Below are 20898 nucleotides of genomic sequence, written 5' to 3' on the forward strand. Positions count from 1 at the left end.
TCCTAAAAGAATAAAGACACAACAGTCTTATTCCTAAGTAACAAAAAGTACCGTAGTTTTACTCATGATCAGGCAGAGCAGGCTTTAGGCTTAAAGTTACAAACATGTACAAACAGGTTTACCCCATATGGGAGATAACCTGGGGAATCAGTCCAGGTGAATCAGAAAGTTCACAGGACGAAAAAGAAGATCGAAGAGAAGGAGGTGGCTGCGTGACTTGGCCTTTTACCAGGTCTGGAAAGGTCACGCCCACCTACTAGTCACATGCAAGGAAGGATGCTCCAGGCCAGGAGGAACAGGAAGGTTCAGCTGGCTGGACCAAACATTCCCTTGCCTGTCTACTCTAGCAAAATAAGGAATGTTGTATTTGACTGCTCCCAGTGGATTACATCCCACACTCCCAACAGAATTAAAAGCACAATAAAACATCAAACGTTAAAAACCTCCCTAGACAGGGCTGCCTTCAGATGTCTTCTAAAAGTCAGAAAGCTCCAACTGGGGTGGAATGTGACATCATCCTTATGAAACATGCTCATTCAAATAAGTCTGTTCTTATGTTCTGCCTCAATCCACTCAGCTACTACCACACCATATGGTTTGGATGACAAAGTGAACTGTGGTCATCATCCAGGCAGATGCTCTACAATGTACAATCTACATCCATAAACTTGGTTGTGAATAAGTGGATTTGCAATCACGATTCCATGATCTGGGATGCCACCTTAACCAGGAACCAATTCTGTCCACCTCTGTTGAAGATTTTCTCTTAGACAAACTAATGCTGGCTGCAAGTTTATGTAGGACTCCAAATGGAGAATAATTTTGTCAAAGGGGCCGAATATCTAATTTACTACACATACGCACCCTTTTATAATAGCTATATTTCAGTCATTTCAAGTACTCTAAATAGTATTACACATCATTGCTCATATGTCAATAGTTGAATTTTATAGTCTTAGTTGTTAATAGATTGCTTGTTCCTGAAGAAGGATCCTGTGTTTCAAAACATATTGAGCTGTAATGGATTCCTAATACTTCTGAGAAAAAGGTTTCTTCTATTTCTGTTCTTTGTTTTCTGTACCATTCCTCCTTTTTTGTATTTCACATACTCTACAACAATCCTAACCAGGGATGTGGAAAAAAGTAAGCGTCTATGAAGACTAGACGAGATTTATTGTGCCTTTTGATACTTTAAATTTCACATGAAGAAATATGTCACCTGCTTCAGGCGCAGAAAACTAATAAGCTAAAGCAGGGATGACATTATTCCTTCCCAGCTTAAGATAAGAAGAATATCTAGAGGAAAAAGTTACCCAGTGGCAGCAACTGCTAATAAGGATATTATCTACCAGGCTTTTATTTTCAGATTTTTCTTCTAGGTTCATTCTCAGAACTTACTCATTTCCTCGGTTATTTTAACATTTTCATTTTCTTTGTCATCAAAAAGAGAAATAGAGAAACAAATGCTGGGTGGGATACAAAGCCATAAATTGAAAACATGCCACGTTAGAGATTTTTTCCACATGCAATTAAATTGGAATTAAATAGGGAGAACTTAGAATGTTAGATGAAACCAGGTTTCCTGTATCAGCAGAACATTCCTGGTTCTTTCAATATAAAGTGAATCAATTCCAAATGGTAAGAACTCTATCTCCTTTTAGGGCCTAGTTATGCAACCAGTTCCTCTGAGATAACTGGTTTTGCTTCAATTTGGTGGTGGTGATCAGAGTCAGAAGTGACTTGGGAGAAAAATATCTCAGTCTAGTTCAGAGCCTGATTCAGTTGACTTCAGAGAAGTGACAGTGTAGACGGTGTAGACCAGGGGTAGAGGTTCAACACTCTCCAGATACTGTTGGGCTCCAACTCTAGCCTGCATGGCCAGTGATCTGGGATGACAGGAGTGGTAGTCTAGCAACATCTGGATGGCCACAGGTACCCTGTCCCTGGTGTAGACAATACTTTGATCATTATTGAGGGTATCTAGAAGTAAATGAAGTAAAGATCTATTCTATGGCAGATATATTCTATATCTATAGCAGTAACTTTTCATACCCATCCTACTGCTGTTTAATTTGTCACACTCTCTCTCTCCAGTGAATTGGAATCATGACAACTGTAGTTTTGTGAGTGATCAGAAATCCCTAACAGAAAATTCTCACAGTCCCCAAAACTCTGCAGTTTTCATCATTCTCTAAATATAAGCATTAAACTGCCATAAAACATTAGACATATTAAGCATAGATATGCTGTCCCAGAAAACATAATGACAGTGAACAGTGGTGTTTTCCTCAAATAATATTAGACCCTAGACTTAGGGATTGCTTGCCCATTTGGACAGGAATTAATGATTCAGCAAAGCAAACCTAGGATAGACTTTAGCTTTGAAGTCTTCACAGAATTTACAAATAAGCCATAAAGCAGCAATAACCATTCATTTAAAAGAAATAATATAAGTATATCTAAAAAATCAGGGGACACACTTGTCCTTTCAAAGCTCATTTCAAATGAAATGTAAAGCTGAATAACTGTATTCAGTAGCATATGCCAAATGTATTCCGCAAATACACATGCAGGATACCTGATGACATATAAATCCAATTACTAAATAATAAACTTGAAATGGAACTCCTCTCAGAGATAATTTTATAAGAGGACATTAATGTTTCTAGCCTAGTCTAAAGGTGAAATGCTGTTAATATAAGGAATTGCAACATCTCATATCAGCAGTAACTTTATCATTTATACATACGTACATTTGGAAGCATTAAGAGCTCTTTCATTATTTTTTTAAAAACCCCTCTTCTTAAGAAAGCAATCGAAATAGCATAAAATATATAACTGACAAGTATAATTATTCTTCATACTACTGCTTCACCTTCTGATCATTTTCCCTCATGGAAGAAAAACTATCCCCTGAGGATTTTATTATACCCCTTTGCTACATATGTGAGCATGAATTTGACCTTGGAAACTGGGACACTCCATCAGCTTTATATTTTAAGGGTTTTCTATGGCTTCAGAATTTGTCTGTGTAGAAGTCGTTTTAATGGGTGAGATCCAATTCAATTTTACAGCCTCTTTCTTGTGGCAAAGCTGGATTACTGTATAATTTTTAGACTGCAAGGAAAATAGTTTATTTCAACTCCTGCCTCTTCTTCCTTAATCCCCGAGGACTAGGTCTTTTGGTTTTAGAACTATTTTAAAAAGAGCCATTTAAAATGATCTTTTCCTGAATGTTCTTCCCTTGTCCGACTAAGAAAATGCTATATTTGCTCATATTGGGGAAGGAGGAAAGAAGGATGGAGGAGTTTTGGCTGGACATGCACAAAGGAAGAAGATGAGGGAATCCCCCTTTGCCAGTACAAAAAGTTACCGTAGTTCAGTACCACCCTATATTACTAAATTGGTGTTCTGTTTAAAAACTAACATAACATGGCAAATGAAAGCTCTACATCACTATTATAGTTTGAATCATACACATTGCCTCTAATTGTTGTAGGATCCATACACAAGCTAAGGACCTGTACCTTGGCCCTGTATACCAGAAGGAGCCTCTCTACCCCCATCATTCAGCCCAGACCCTGAGAGCCAGCACTGAGAGCCTTCTGGCAGCTCCCTCACAGTGAGGCAGAGGGCCTTCTTGGTAGTGGAGCCCACCCTGTGGAACACCCTACTATCAGATGTTGAGGAGATAAGTATACAACCTTTAGAAGACATCTGAAGGCAGCCCTGTATAGGGAGGTTTTTAATGTTTTACTATGTTTTTATATATGTTGGAAGCTGCCCAGAGTGGCTGGAACAATCCAGTCAGATAGGCAGGGTACAAATAAAATCATCATCATGAGTTCAGCGTGAACTATGATGTACATAAGGATCTTTGTTCAGAACTGCACAGCCCCAGAGCAGGGTAACCCAGGATAATGACAGGCCTGGAAATTGAGGAACAGTTCAAAGTGCTGGGTACATTTAGCCTGGAGAAGAGAAAAAGGGTGGCATACCAATCTCTGAATTGCTTTGAAGGATCGCCATGCAAAGGGTGCGGAAGACTTATTGTGTACTGCTCCAAAGGGCAGGACTAGAACCAGTGGGTAGAAATTGTAGTGATGCAAATTTGGCTAAGTATTAGGGGAAAGTTCCATACAGTAAAAGCTGTTAGACCAGGCTTCCTCAACCTCGGCCCTCCAGATGTTTTGAGACTACAATTCCCATCATCGCTGTCCACTGGTCCTGCTAGCTAGGGATCATGGGAGTTGTAGGCCAAAAACATTTGGAGGGCCGAGGTTGAGGGAAGCCTGTGTTAGACAGTGGGGTGGACTACTAGTGCCTCAGAAGCTGGTGGGCTCTGCTTCATCAGAGGTCTTTAAACAGAGGCTGGATGGTCATTCGTCACAGATGCTGCAGTTGCATCCTGCAATGCATCCTGAGCTGAGCAACGGAGATTGGAAGGGACCTGATCTTCCCCTCTTCCTGCAAGGCTCATTTTTCAAGTTAAAAAATGTGTGCCAAATATGTTTATACATTTAACCTATCATCTGTTTTGATAAAAAGACATAGGTTAGTGTCTTTGGTCCATGCTACAAAAGATAGACTAGGCAAGTAATATGTTCTTCGTTAATTTAGCACATTATGTCCTTTCTCTCATCTGGGAATAACTGCTACAGTACTATTCCTGTCTTCCAGACATACAGAGGACAATGTAAAGAATGGGGTTTTTACTATAAAAGATAGTCCACGGAGCCAAGATAATATATTGTAATGACAGCATTTAAACCTTATTTACCAACAGTGTCACTAAAGCTCTAGTGTACAGGCAAAGTGGCAGATCTGGGAGTGTTTTACACATCCAGCACATTCTACTGCAGAGTAGGTCTTAAAATAGAACACCTCTGCTAAACATAGTACTGCCATGATGTTTTAATAAATGGGAATCTCTACAGAGTACACAATCTCCACCATTTGTCAAGATGAGTATATCAATGTATGATGTAGCATTATCCAAGTGAAAAAGATTGACCTAGTTATGCTATTTTAAAAATAGCTACCTAATTTAAACTGACCAAGCAAAGAGAAGTTCAGACTTGAAATTAATTCTTCATTCTTCAGTCTCACTCTCACTCTCACTAAGTGCTCTAGGGAGCATGGCAACACTATCTAGTGGTGCACAAAACAAATCCTGCTAGTAATTGTAATGTTTGTGATTCTAGAAAAATGCCACAAAGCATATGCCTTGCATATTTTGAAAAGAGTCTATTAGCCACTGACCAACTTTCATGGTGCCTACAGGAAAATTCAGTTCAAAAGCAAATAGAGCCAATAAGCAAATGATACAGAAACCTGAAATTGAGAATTGGGTGCGCCATTTTTTATTTCTTTAGAAACACACTTAAGGGCAAAACACTTCTAAGTGCCTTCACTTCAGCTTTTATTTTCAAAAGCATATCACAAAGTTCTCTCTGTATTTGTGGTGGCAGATTTCCAGTGGAATAGTGAATAGGACAATATCTTGTTACAGAGTCAGTACACATGAACTATTCCATTAATTAACTTCAACTCTCAGCAACTGCAAGTTGAGAACACCAAAGCACCATGAACTGTGGGGTGCCCCAACAATCCTACACATCAAAAACCTATATAAGAAGGCTCACAAGTATTTGTGGTTGAAATTCTCATCTCTGAATACTAGATTAAAAGTATTTTGGTTTTCTGTTGCAGATTGGTTTGGTTGTAGGAAATAGAATTCCTAATACTAATGAATCTGGCATGGCATCTGCGATCAGTGCAAGCCAACGAAGTTTTTAATGACAAGTGTGTGAAAGATAGGTTAAATAAATAAACAAATAAATAAATAATTTATTATTTGTACCCCGCCCATCTGGCTGAGTTTCCCCTGCTACTCTGTAATGTAAATGAAATGCCTAAATATTTAAAAATATCTGAAGTTATCCTAAATATAGTGTAGCTGTGTCTCCTAGATGCCCCTCCCCCAGTGGAACCAAATGTTGGTCACAGAACCAGACATTATAGTAGAGATTTTAATAGCTCCTATTAAACTGTTGCACCCTTTCACAACCTGAAGCCTTCCAGGTGTTGTGAACCGCAACTCCCACCAGCCCACCCAGCATAACCAATGGTCAGGGATGATGGGAGTTGTAACCCAGCAGCGTTTGGTTGAGGAAGGCTGCTACGGGTTTTAAAAATTTGTATGGATATATGAGAGCCAGTTTATTGCAAAGAGCAGTCTAACTTACAGAAGAAATACAGTAGCCAAAATTAGATACCAAGACAGAGACACACATTATAGCTTCTTCCCATTAAGCTTTTCAGGTTCTTCTGTGTCATACACTGTATCTCAATTCCTAAAATATATTCTTGGAAAGATTTTTGCAAAACTGATGGAAACAAAGTAGCATGCCACAGAATTAGCAACTCTTTTCTTGGTTCTTTACAGTAGACATATCCCATGGGTAGGCAAACTAAGGCAAGGGGGCCGTATCTGGCCCAGTCGCCTACTAAATCTGGCCTGCGGATGGTCCGGGAATCAGCGTGTTTTTACATAAATAGAATGTGCCCTTTTATTCAAAATGCATCTCTGAGTTATTTGTGGGGCATAGGAATTCGTTCTCTTTCCTCCCCCTCCTTTCTAAAATATAGTCCAGCTCACCACATGGTCTGAGGGACAGTGGACCAGCCCCCTGCTGAAAAAGTTTGCTGACCCCTGACATACCCTCTAAGGCTCCTCATCACTGAACCAGCATCAGACTCAATAATTTTGGAGTGTAACTAAGCAGCTTTCAATGGCTATTGCAAAGCCTAGCTATACCAATCAATATTGTAAAAATTAGTTCAATAAATAAATAGCATGCAAATACTGGTTGCTTGCTTTCTTCAGATTTTCTGTTTATGCAATATACAGTTGGATTTAAATATGGTACAGGAATTAAATCCAGTGCAGAATGTTCAGAGTGCTATATTTGAATAAAGTATATATACAAAGAGGAAGGAATATGGTTATTTAAAGGTATCTAGTGGGAATGTCTGAAACTATTTTTAGCTTTGTAAACACTGCTAGCATTTTCCTAGAAAATATTGTATTGTTACTATTTACGCACAGCTGCTTTTGTCAATGGAAAGACTTCCCAAGATACATTTGAGAACATGAAATACTTGTATCTGGGCCAACTCTGAAAGAAATTTCACATTCAGCCACAGAAAAGGTTAACACTAAATTCTGCATAGCAGTGCACTTGAATTTTTCTTTTACTTAGAGGAAACAATGAAAGTTTTATATTTTTGTCCAAGTTTTAAGTCAACCATTTTAATGTACTGTTGACAACAGCTACAAATACATCTAAGATTTTATCTCTGAAAAAATGTATTTTATATAAACTAGGAGTGGGGAACCTATAGCCCTCCAGGGGCTTTTGGACAATGGTACCTATCAACCCCAGCCAAATGAAGCCTTATACCAAGTCAGGCTGCTGGCCCATCCAGCTCAGTCTACGCTGACTGACAGGAGTTCTCCAAGATTTCAGGCAGGGGAAGTACCCAGCCCTAGCTGGAGATGCTGGGGACTGAACTAGGGACCTTCTGCATGCAAAGCAGATCTTCTACCACTGAGTTGCAGCCCTACAACACTGTACAAACTTGAGGAGGAGGAAGCTGGTAGCCAGTGCCACCTACTGAACTGGTTATAAGGGCTATCTGAAAACAGACTAAGGATAACGAGTCTTTGTCCCATTTGCCCTAATGGACTAGCCTTCACTTATGCAAGTAAGTGGCAAAAGGGTCAGTTGTTTTGATTTGTTTTCATGCTTTTGTGTTTATTTGCATGTGTTTTCGTTTTTATCATTTAAGATCTAAATATAGTTCAGTGTGTGCTCTCAAAGTTACCTAATCATCAGAGTTTATTGAACAATGTTGTGAATGTAACTGAATTTTTACATAATCCTCAATTTTAGTTTTATAAGACCTCTCCACAGTAGGTAGTGATATGTCCATTGATTTATGTTTACTGTGGCCAAACAAATCATAATTATTAAGATGAGGTGTTTTTAAAATGTGTGCTTCTGATTTAGCTACTTCATTTTGCCCATACAGTGCTCTGAACAATTCTCCATGGAACAAAAATTGAATAAAGTTCCTCAAGAAAGGGTCAGGTCAGGTCATTTATTTCAATTAGAAGCACTAATGAAATTTCACTAAACTATTAGATACCAGTTAGTCCTTATATAAGATAAATAGAATGCTTAATTCCTCTTGACATATCCCACAGTTATGCAACCCTGACTTTCAGATATGGCCATTAAAACCCCCAAATTCTATTCAGTTTGAATAATTTTTCAGACATTTTAGTAATCCTTTATTAGCTGTATAATTAATAATTCATTAGCTGTGCAGATTCCTATCACTGCTACTTTTCAGATACAATATGGAATAGCATGCTTTGATCTAGAATGAAATTGAGCTCACCATACCTAGGCGGTTGATTGGTGAAGTTCATTACCAACCCCATCTTTTGTCTTCAAAATGAAAATTTTTATATAGTATTCTTAATACTAAATTTTCTAGAGAAAGATATCCGTTTTCAGTTCATCTGGACAGCCCTTAAGTGTAATTCTTATTTCACTGGCAATCTTCTTTTCCATGTCTTATGCAAAAGAAGTCACAGCCGTAAAATTTACTGCACACAGATATTGTGAGCCCATTCTGTACCCATGTCCTACTTGTTCGTGGAATGCTAGACCCTATCAACTCACTTAGTTACAGTGGTACCTTGGGTTACATACGCTTCAGGTTACAGACTCCACTAACCCAGAAATAGTGCTTCAGGTTAAGAACTTTGCTTCAGGATGAGAACAGAAATCGTGCTCCAGCAGAGCAGCAGCAGCAGCAGCAGCTGGAGGCCCCATTAGCTAAAGTGGTGCTTCAGGTTAAGAACAGCTTCAGGTTAAGTACGGACCTCCGGAACGAATTAAGTACTTAACCCGAGGTACCACTGTACTCTGTTTTAGTAGAGTCCTGCCACAGCCCAAGCTTGGTGCCATGTGAAGCCCAATAGAATGGAGAAAAACGCTTCCCATGGAACCCCGCGCAGCAAATAAGAAGTGCCTATTCCAAGTAAATACCTTTTTGTCCCACCAGCAGCTGGCTAACAATGGTATATAGGGTTTAGTTTTTTTAAAGGATTTTCATCTTATGGTTAACCCTAATTCCTATCTTTTCAGTAGCTTTATTTTGTTGTTTGTATGCTAGATGCATCTTGGGGTATGGAATAATTTGAATGAAACTAAACAGCAGTTATCAGGAATTATTATTCAATTATTTTCCCAAGGAACATCCTACACTAGGTCATTAATTGTACTTATTTCTTGCATTTATATCCTGCCTTTCCTCCAAAGAGAAAATCTTCTTAAATAATTTTCTTTTGGTTTCTTTATTTCTTTGCCATATACAGCATTATGCCAGTTTAATTCCAAGGCTCATTCTTCTGGTTACAACATTGCATTACCTGTTTTGAAAATGTAGAATAGCACATATGCGCTCCAACTGTAAACTGTTTGCATCCCAAACAAGTACATGGAACTAACTTCCAGAGATTCCCTTTGTGCATACGTAAGTAGCTTGATTTTCAAATGGCACTTTTAAATTTGAAGTACAGATATTTTTATCCTCTAAAAATGCTGAAAAGTTTATATGCATAAATACTGATTGGATATTCATGCCATCCATATAAGTGTGTTTAGTACAGTTTCAGATCCTACAATGTTAATGATTATGTGCTATGTAAATGAAAAGTTTGTTTTGTCATTCAGTTGCTACTTCCTAACTTCAGCACCATCCCCCTTTTATTTACAATACAAGAATCTGGTAAATGTGTATGGCAATAAAAATGCAGCATTTTGTTGGCTTTTTAACTGGCGCATACACAAATCTTCTTCACTGAGTTACCATACCTAGAAAATACCACAATCCAGTGCAGAAATGGGAAGGAGCTAGTTGGGCTGTGTGTTAAAAACTGTTTTAGCATATTCAAAAACTTTGGGGCAAAGAAAGAAACCCAACCAGCTATCAAAGCCTTAAGGCTACTTACCATGTTGCTTGTAGAAGATGTATTATTAACACTATGTCTTAAGGCATATGCAAATACAACCAAGAAATGAGAACATATCTATCACAGAGAGAATGCTGACATGTAAGTTACAATTAGTAACATTTTAAGTCACAGGTCCATGCAATGTGCAACCCAATGCACCCATATCTCAAATTACAAATCGTGTACATGCAGCAAGGCAGCTGGATCATGTCTAGGGGCACATGAGTAGCCTAGAGCCAATCTCAGGTTGGACTACTATTTAGATGCAGTCTTAATACATTGCATAAGAGTCTAAAAGCTGCATTCCCAAATGTCACAGTAAATGTAGGTAAAGGTAAAGGGACCCCTGACCATTAGGTCTAGTCGTGGCCAACTCTGGGGTTGCGGCGCTCATCTCGCTTTATTGGCCAAGGGAGCCGGCGTACAGCTTCCGGGTCATGTGGCCAGCATGACTAAGCTGCTTCTGGCGAACCAGAGCAGGACATGGAAACACCGCTTACCTTCCCGCCGGAGTGGTACCAATTTATCTACTTGCACTTTTGAGGTGCTTTCAAACTGCTAGGTTGGCAGGAGCAGGGACCGAGCAACAGGAACTCACCCCATCACGGGGATTCGAACTGCTAACCTTCTGATCAGCAAGTCCTAGGCTCTGTGGTTTAACCCACAGCGCCACCTGCGTCCCTCACAGTAAATGTATATACATACAAACTACACACAGAGATTTGTGAATATGTGTTTTATTGAAAAAAGGAATATGAAAAACAGGGCCTACAATAGGTCTACTTTCCTTAAAGACCTCTGCATTTACATCAAGTGAATGCAGGTTGTACTAGGCATGGTGCAATGCATTAACACAGAACAAACAATTGTGTGCTCTAAATCAGGGGAGGGTAATCTGTGCCCCTACAGAAATCTATAAAATCTAGTGCAGCTGATCTCAGTGAGGTGCAGCTGATCCCAGTGAGATACAGCACTGTCAACAAGTCCCATTTACAAAGGAATTATTGGAAATTCACTTTAAGCTTCTGATGGTTGCTCTGATGCAACCATGTCCTTCATGATCTTAGGTGTGAGGCAGGTGGGCATGACTTTCAGAGAAGGTCTTCACAGGCCAATTCGGGACTCATGTGGTCCACAGATTCTCCATTCCTCAATGATATAATGGATTCCAGCATGCAGCTACCAGTAACCCATTTCTACTTATACTTGGTGGTCCCAGGCACCTGTCTCTACCCACTACTGCTTCCCTAGCTTCACTTTGGCCTCCTACAGATTCAGGCCCCCTGTCATCTCTACCTGCCGTTCCTAAGCAAATGCACTACAGACAAGAAGAAATAGTCCTCCCCAATTACAGCTGAAGCACTAAACTACAATAAGTAACTTTTCAGAGGCTCTTTAACATGCAACTTCTACATGCAGCTAATCAGAGGTGTTTGGCCACAGGTAAAAATTATTCCATTTATTGGGGCCTCTAAAGAACATTGTAACTACGGGATCTATTTCATTGACCAGACTGAGTACAAAGCCTCTCAGCACTGTATCTGCAACGTAGAAAGAATAATGATACTGCCTAAGCTACCTTACAGGGATGTTGTAAGTTATACTAAGAAAGTATGTGAAGTGTTTTGAAGACATGAAATGTGCGATATCAGCACAACACATTATTTTCAAATATTAGAAATAATAGAGCCAAAGAATACTGTATATGTTGATACATTTAAGCTGATCTGTGAAACTGTTATATTCCCACGCTGGGTGCTACGTTTAAGCTAAATACTCCTTGTCTTATCCAGCAGACCACACATAACTGTAAATGCTGCACAAGTGGAGTAAGGGTCATCTTATAGTGTGAGTTCATTTCTCCTATATGAAGCTATAGAGTACTAAAACTGCATAAGTCACAATATTTCTCTAATTTTCTGGATACTGCCCAGTTGCTTTATCACTATCATATATAAGGAAATCAGTGAAAAAAGCATTCAATTGAAAATCACAAACCTGAAATTGCAAAGAACTTTATATTCTCTAACCATAACAGAGAGATGTCATCAAGGAAGCAGGCAGTTTATCTCTGCAGGGAGAATTTCCGAGACCACAATAACAAATTTTGTTTCAATAGAAGGACTGCATTTCTGTTTTTAAATAAACTTTCAGGGACAGTTTGCTTCTTGTGGCTTTGTTTTAAACATACTTACTTAAAATATAAAAGAAAATCAGCCTTACACCAGATTTATTTGCCATTTATTTGCAGAGGACAGAAATTCACACACTGTCTTTGCCAATTATATTATACTTCCAGTCCACTGAATGTGGTTTGCTGCTGCTGCTGTCAGAAGTTACTTACTGACAAAACCAATCTATGCAACGATATCATGGAACACAAGAAAAGACTTTGTTCCATAGCCACTGTATTTTTAAATGCCATTATACATGATACCCTACTCCTACTAGAGTGATATAGTTTGCATAGTCATAAAACTATTCTGATAACTGCTCTGGCTAATTTTCAAGTCTTTCCTCTGACAACTTCTAAAAATTAGGAGGTTAGGTTTTTGCATGTGTGTGCACATGCAACTATTATTTTGCATTAAATTCTGACACAGATTTGACGACCAGCATGGCTCCTACTTGACAGCTCATTTGATCAACAGCTTTCATAATATGAAATGGCCAGCATTTCCAATAGCATATCTCCACTGGGTGCACCATTGTTTTATAGGCTGACACTATGATTTGCCCCTCCCTTAAAAAATTGTATTTCCAGATGCATTCATTTATCCATTTGCATTTAGAACTGTTTTTGTTGCAAGTTGGCCAGTCATCATCCACTATACTGTCCATGATGACTGTGAAAAATATTTTTGTGAGCTAAAAGGCTAAGGGAAGCTTACACTATTATTGTATTACAGAGACCAGATTACAGATACCAATTTCACCTGTCATCCATATAAACCAATTTTGCAGTGAAAATAAATTAGTTTGAAGTTTCTGCATAACCCAGTTCTGATAATCAGGAAACCCTATTATGCTGTTGTCTACTTCTCTTGCAAAAGCATGATTTTCGAAAAGGCAAAGAATTCAAGGCAATTACTGAACTCAGTGGAAAACTTGCAGGTGTTGGCATTTGTCTTAAAAATCATTAAAGCACGTATCAGCTATTACTAGTCTCAGTGTCTCCTCGGACATTTAACATTGACCTCTTTCCTCACAAAAGGTGGATTATAACACTTTAGCTATGTACACTTCCTTGGGAATAAGAGTCACTGGATTTAGCATCACTTCTGAGTGAGCATGGATAGGATGTACTGCAAGTTCCAGGAGCAGCTGAAAATCCATAGTACAACTTTGTGTTTCAGAGGAGTCCTTCAGAATGCCAAATAAGTTTGTCCTACAATATATTTTTCCTTGATTTCATTAATTAGTTTCACAATTCAATAAATGTTTGGATCTTGCACCCTTACCATCTCATGGAATTAAAAATAATAATAATCTTACAGGCTTTTACCAGACACATTTCCCACCACCAAGAACTAAATAGAAACAAGAAATGCATCACCATTAACTGTCACCTTGTTTCACAAGTATTCCAAGAAGCACTAAAGCAAAAAGTCATCTAAGCAGTATAATAAGACCTACATACACACAGTACTAAACAACTCTCCTCTCAAGTTCTGTCACCAAACTTCACACAGAATAAAACTTCTAGCCTGCTTTAAAACACTACAACTCCGCCCCCATTCATCATGCCCACAGATTTTCCAGCAGCTTGAGTACAAGGGTAATACAAATCCCACTTTCAAACTCCAGACAAACTTCCAACATGCAAACTCAAGTCAGTGACTAAGCAAAAAAAGTTCTAGTTAACTCTTTGCAAAATGTGTCATCTGTGATATTAGAATGAGAAACACAAGAGAACTTGTATAAAATGAAAAGACATACAGCCAGAGCTGGTCCAAACATTTTGAGATGAACCACGCCATGGCACCCTCCACAGTCTCTTTAGTGAGATGGAGGTGATGCTGTGGAATAATTTTTGCTTTGTCTGAAAAAAAATACAAAGGCAAACTTCTAAATATGACTCCACTACACACCATTCTGGAGCCCCCCCCCACGAACCCTCGAACTTTCAAGATGTTAACAAGCTTTTTGCATTCCAATTCTGATACCAAGGGTCATTGTGTTGCCCCACCCCTCCCCACCTGCCCAATGCACATAGTAACACACTCAGATATCGGGTTCAAATCACACCTCCCTGTAAAACTCACATGGTCACCTTGAGTCAATTACAACCTCTCACCCTAACCAACTCACGGGATTGTTGTAAGGAAAAAGTGTGCAGGGGAAGGAAAGTTCAAAATAAGTCCTCCTGCCCTAGAATGCAAAATTACCACCTTTGCATTGCATGGTGCCTTGCAATATGCACATATAATTATACACTGTGTACACACAGATACAAAATGCATCTAATATCCAATTAGGAGATTAATTTTACAGAGACCCTGTGATAGCAACCCTATGCACACTTACCTGTGAGTAAGCCCAGCTGAACATATTTCTGAGTAAGCATGCAAAAGTTTCTACTTTTGGATACTAATGGATTTACCAATTTTTATATTAGTTGAGATAGTACTCAACTACTGTCTGTAACAGTAATCAAGTCAAGAGTGCATTCCTAAGACTCTCTACTCAGAACTAAGCTGCAGTGAATTTAATTAGACTCACTCATAAGTAACTTAAGTATAGGATTGTAGCCTCAAGCTACAGCTCTATGCATACTTACATGGCAGTAAACCTCAATTAGCAGAGTTGTCATTTACTAAATAAACATGGATGGGGTGGGTTGGGTTTCTCATTATGAAATGAGAAATCTCTCAGCCATGTTCTCCCTTCAACATGGAGATTACGACAATGGACTGTATGTGCATTTGAATGGTAGAACAAAGTTTTAAAATGTTACATGTACCCACATTTGCCATATAAAGTAAGGTATCGTTTATATGAATTCCTGCCTACAGATTTCCTTTTCTAGGTGTCCAGTCGCAACTACACTGTTCGAGATGTTTCAGTTGTATTATTTCCACAGCCTGCCTGCCACTTTCACCCAATGCGCTGGGGTGAAGCATGAACAATAACCAGGAAATCTCTTCCCCGAACAAAGTTATCAGTTTACTTTGCATGTTCAGCATTAAAGCGCGGGCGCTCTTCTCCCTCGTCTATCTACCACTTTAAGTCAACCTCCATTATATCCGGGGGGGGGGGGGGGCGTGACAAGGAAGAAGACGACCAGAAGGCGCACGTTTCTTGCTCATTAGCTGCCAGAAAGGGAGCGTCATTTGTTGCCCTCCTCTCTATAGCCTGTTGCTTCTCTCCCCAGCGCCCCGCCCAAAGACATGGAGCTGAACTCTCCTCCTTTGCTGCTTGAATTTGTTCAGCGGCACCTCCCGCTGCTTCAGCTGCACACTTGCACCACCACCAGCATCAGGGCCGCTCTCCCAGCGCATCATGCCTACCCCACTTTTGCCGGCGCCTCAACCGCCGCTTCCTGCTCCACCCGGGCGGCTGCCGAGGCGCGCTGCTCCACTCGCTCCCGGGCTGCCCCGAAGAGCGCGGGGAAGAAGACGGTGGTCCAGGGCGAGTCAAGGAGCGCGCTTCTGCAGCCAGAGGGGTCGTGGAACAGCAGGAGAAGGCTGCGGCGCTGGGGGCTCCTGTGAGCATGGTGGTGCTGGACAGTGGTGTTGCTGCTGCTCCGGGCGAGGCAGCAGGAGGTGGGGGGCACTTTGAAAACAGACACTTCCTCTCGCCACAAGGACGACAGCAGGGCAGCCGCCGCTGAACAGATTCAAAGCAGCGAGGCGGCACCGGTGGCTCGTTATTCGCCGCTGCCTGGGGGTAGACGGGAGGCTCTGTCCAGCTGGCTACTATTGCCACTTGTTACGGCGGGCGCCCAGCGGTGAACAGCAGGCGCGTCGCGGGTATGTGGCAGCGGCAGTACAACTTGCCGCCTGAGGCACCCGTCTTCTCTTGCCTAAGGAGCCGGCCGGCCCTGGGTGCAACTGCAGCAGGGCGCTTACCTTGTTGGAGTAGGGGGGTTTGCTAAGGTTGATCCCATCCCGGATGAGTTTGTCCCTGATCATGATTTTCAGTTTGAGCTTGGGGTAGGTCATCAGCTCCAGGCTGCGGGTCCCCACTTTCCGAGGGAGCCCCTTCTTGTTCCCCTGAGGATGGCGGGGTTTAGGAAGTGGCTCCTTCCAAGCCTTGGCCTCGTACTGCTCCACCAGGTGGCTGGTATAGATCTCTGGCGAAGGCGAGCTGGGCTGGGGCGGCTGAGGCTCCAGGGTGAAGTAAAGCCCGGCGGTGGTCTCGTCTTCCTCCCTCAGCCTCTGCACGGCTTCGTGGAGCCGGCGCCTGTGCTGTGGCAGCGAGACCCCGATGGCGTCCAGGTCCGGGTCCCCGATCTGCTTGCACACCTCCAGGTCGTCATAGCCGTTATCCACAAAGGACTCCGCGTACTGAGAGAGCTTCAGGGTCTTCAGCCACTCGTAGACTATGTTGGCGCACATGATGGATGGAGGCTGGAAGGAGAAATCAGCAACAAACTGCAACTTCGCAGGACTCCAGCAGCTCCCTTGGCGGAAAAATAAACCCCCAGGGGAAAAAATCCAGATGCAACAGACATCCGTGGAGAGAAAACAGCGAAGCCCTCGGTCAGCAAAACACCATCCCCGGGGAGAGACGAAACGTTAAATCCCAAAGCAGCAGCAGCAGCAGCAGCCCTGAGGCGACTCGCCTGCTAAGCCCACCTTCTGGCTGCAGTCGCTCTCCTCCAAGCCACCAAACCTGGAAACCTCTGGCTCTCAGGAGGGCTCCCTTGAGCGGCCCCCCACCCCCCAGAGCTCTCTGCCCGGTCCCATCTCCAGAGCGCGCGCCAGTGACTGCCTCTCTGCCCGTCTCTCGTGTCGCTGCCTCCCCTTGGGTTGGCTTTTGTTTCCCCCTCCTGTGGCTTTTATGGCTTTGGCAGTTCCTTTCCCCTCGTCAGTCTCACCTGCCTCTGCCCCTCTGCCCGGAACGACGCTGTGGACTGACTGACGAGGTTGGGTGCGCGCCTGGATTTTAATCTCGCCCCGTGTGAAGGTGGGGAGGGAGGACCCCAGCACGCTCTCCCGGCGCGTGCGGCAGCCTCGCCGCCTTCTGTGCCTTCGCGTCAGCCGGAGGGGGAAAACAGAGCACGCTGCCCTCAGCCCTCGCCTCGTCCTCCGGCTCGCAGGTCCACCCAGCCCGCCACACTTCGCCAAGCCTCTGACGAGTCATCCGCCCTGCTTCTCCCTCAGGGAAAGAAGGCGGCGAGCAACTGACATTCACGGTACCTCACCGAGTGAAGCCCAGAAATTCAACAGTTTCCCAGGCTCCCGCCTTTCCTGCGTTTAATAATGTCTCACCTGAAGCCTTGGGAGAGGGAGACGTTTTCCTCAGCGGCGACAAGTCTCATTCTTAAGTATTTGAAAAAAGTGTGCTTAAGACTGCCACTTTTATTTTGAAGGAAGAGCAGCCAATCAGCAGCTGTTGCTCGTGAGGAGAGGACCCGTAAACAGCTGTTTCTCTCCCCTTTTCCCTGCCTTGTAGCAGCAGCTAGGAAAGAATGGCGGGAAGCACCCCTCAGACCTCCCCGGCGGGGCTTCTCGCTCTGCGCTCTGGCTGCTCATGGGGTCGGAGGGAGGGGCAAGGGTGGGAAAGCAGGCAGCTGCTCCTGCTCCTAATTCCTTTCACCTGCCCACCTTTTCATGGCGGATTGGCCCCACAGGGTTGCAGAGGGTAACCAGAAGCAGCAACCTCTGTCCACTCTCTTCAGGTGGCGCACTACAGGCGATAGCGTGGTCAGCTGCCTGAGACAAAGGGCAAAATGGAGCTCCCAAGAAGAGTGGCTGCTGCATCTTTACTTCGAGGCAGAGACAGCATTTTCCGCCAAGGGCAAACTATGTAGTACACACAGTCGTCTACCAGCACTCCTGAGCACCTGTCACCTGAGGTAGCCACCTCATTCTGTATAGTGCTAGGGCCAACCCTGCAGGACAAGCCGCTTCTTTCTCACTCTCACCTTTGAGAGGCACCATTGTGGGAATTAGGGCTGACTGTGCCCAATCCTCCCCACCATACCTCCCAGTGAAAGAGTGAACAGAAGAAGTGAACAGGCAGAGATCATGGCCTGCCTCCTGCCCTGCCCAAGTAGCAGCCTCCTCCTTTTGCTGGCTAGGCTCCAGATGACTCCACAGGGTGAAACCTTTCTGTACTATTCAAAGAGAAAGGATGTGTGAGTGAGAAGAGCAAGCGGCAACCATCCTTTGATAGAGCTGGTAGAGATGTTGGAGAACCCTCAAATGGTTCTCCAATGCTGCAGGACTTCAATATACATGCCACTAAGTAGAATAATAGCATAACCAGCCCACTCACCAGCCCCCCTCCTCCTCTTCCCCTTATTCCTAATTGTTTAAACCAATTCATGAACCAAGAAATTATATATTGACCACTAATAATGAAACATATGATGTAGATATTTTTCCACATTTATTATGCTATTTTTGTGATATACAAATGACATGAGAAAACTTGATATACTTATTTGTACTGTATAACATTATTCTTGTTTATAAAACCCAATTACACATACACACACATGCCAAGGCTGCATCAAATGGGCCAGCTCAGGACTTCATGGCCTCCATGAGAACCACAGGGTTTCCTCAGTACATCAATGGTCCTACACATGTAGCTGGCTGGGCATACTCTCAACTTGGTCTTCACGTCAGAGCAGATTCATAATACTGTGTTGAGTGGCAGGCTCACGGTAATATAATGGATGGAACATAACCTGGTGAGATTTGGACTAAATGTAGCTACCCTGGTGTACAAGAGTGGGAAACCCTTTCGGACAGAGATGATTTGGCCACTGCACTCCATACTCTGGAAACTTCCAGATTGGATTATTGCAATGCACTCTATGTCAGACTGCCTTTCATGATTACTCAGAAACTTCAGTTGGTCCAAAATGCAGCAGCCAGAGTATTGTTTGGGATTTCATTTACATCTCATATAACCCATTTTAAAACACTTGCACTGGTTGACAGTTCATTTCTGGACCCAATTCAAAGTGTTCATGTTAAGTGTTTAAAGCCCAAAATGTAGAGAGGCCCCAAATATCTGAAAGACTACCCCATTCCCTACAGACCCTCTTGGGTGCTGAGATAGACAGAGGGAGCCCTCTAAGTAGTATCCCTACCTTCAAAGACTCAGGGGGTCAGGGAATGGGAAAGTGCATTCTCTACAGTAGCCCCTAAGCTGCGGAATTACCTCTGCACAGAGGTGAGTCTGGCACCTTTATTACACAGCTTTTGATAAATGCTGAAGGCACACCTCTTTACCCTAGGTTTTGTCACTCGAAATGTATATTCAGTGGTGGAGCGTATGCCTGTGCTACCTGGGTGGGTGGGTGGGTGGGATGGGCCCCCAAGAGGGGTGTGCCGCAGAGAGCGCCCTCCCCTGCGCCTCAGTTCAGGGTAGGAGAGGGGCGGGGAAGCTGCTGCCCACTCTCCTCCTGCTCTCTGCCGCTGGGTCAGGCCTGACCCAGCAGTGGAGGTTGGGCTGCTGAGGCTGGGTGCATCTCGTTGTGGCTGAGGCGGGATGCTCTCTGCCGCTGGGTCAAAAGTGACCTGGCAGCAGAGCTGTTGCCGCTGGGTGCAAGGTGTGCAGTCCTCCAGGGTTTCAGAAAGGAGTCTCACCCACCACTACCTGGAGACACCAGGAATTGAAACTGGGATCTTTTGAATGTAAAACGTATGCTCTATCCTTCCCAGCCCATCATTGCTGAGTGATCACTCAACCCTTGCACAGTAGCTTGGACTCAATGCATACAGTCCCTACCATTGCACCACCCAGAAGCAGAAAGCAGGTGAAAGGATGATGTGCTTGCTCTCTCCATGACCAAACCTGTGGGAGACTGGCTTAGTGGCACAACATCTGCCTTGCATGCAGATGTCTGGTTCAATCCCTGGCATATTCAGGTAGGGCTAGGAGGGTCCCCTGCCTGAAACCTGGAGAGCTGCTGCCAGTGTAGGCAATACTCTGGGCTATATGGACCAATGTTCTGTATAAGGCAGTTTCCTATGTTGCTCTCCATGCTGTACCACCCAGACAGAAAGCAACTGCTTCTGCTTTCTCGCAGGCAGCATCAAAGGTCCAATCCTCATGCCTGTGGCACCCAGAGAGGTGAGCAAGACAGAGGAAGCAGGAGCAACCTCTGTCATTCCCTGTTTGCAAGCTTCCCTGTCTTCCTCAGAAGTGGCAGAATTCCAACCAGAAAACCTAGCAGAATCTCTCATACCCTCCTTTCCAGCTTCAGGGCAGAGCAAGGACAGCAAGACAGCTGCTGCTACAGGAACATCCAGCCTTTCCTTCCCTGAGCAGCAGAAATTGGGCCAGGGATGGCTGCTGCTGCATCTCTTTGCTTGCATGGCCCCTTTCTTTGGGGTGTGCAGCAGGAAACATTGGTCTAGGGAGGGAGCCACTGGCGTATAACAGCATACCCAGCAGCAGAGAGTAGAAGAGTGAGGCCGCTCTGTCTTGTACCACAGAGGAGAGTGAGAGAGAGAATGGGTAGCTGCTTGTCTTTTATCTCCAAATAGCACCATGGGGCCAGTTCTCAATGTGCAGTCTCCAAATAAGGCAAGAAAATAAGAGGAACTCGCTCTTTCCTGCTCCCTCCAGAAGTAACTGAGTTCTGCTCTTTTCTAGTCTCAATGACAGGGCAAGGGAAG

The 20898-nt window shown here is 43.1% G+C and overlaps 1 protein-coding gene across 3 annotated transcripts in view; it reads right to left on the reverse strand.

The window, feature by feature from the left end:
- Positions 1-17694, reverse strand: part of SASH1 (SAM and SH3 domain containing 1) — a 548281-nt gene extending 530587 nt beyond the window's left edge. The window contains exons 1-2 of one of the 3 annotated variants that reach the window (XM_028723624.2): positions 17530-17694; positions 16165-16665 (exon numbers count right to left, since the gene is read on the reverse strand). In XM_028723624.2, the coding sequence (XP_028579457.2) occupies positions 16165-16653 (489 nt within the window). In that variant the 5' untranslated portion in view covers positions 16654-16665; positions 17530-17694. Of the gene's footprint in view, positions 1-16164; positions 16871-17529 lie in introns of those variants that run through there. The other 2 variants (XM_077925914.1, XM_077925916.1) reach the window with 2 other exon arrangements.
- Positions 17695-20898: the final 3204 nt, after the last annotated feature.

This window comes from Podarcis muralis, chromosome 3, assembly GCF_964188315.1.
Source record: "Podarcis muralis chromosome 3, rPodMur119.hap1.1, whole genome shotgun sequence".
Lineage (NCBI taxonomy): Eukaryota > Metazoa > Chordata > Lepidosauria > Squamata > Lacertidae > Podarcis > Podarcis muralis.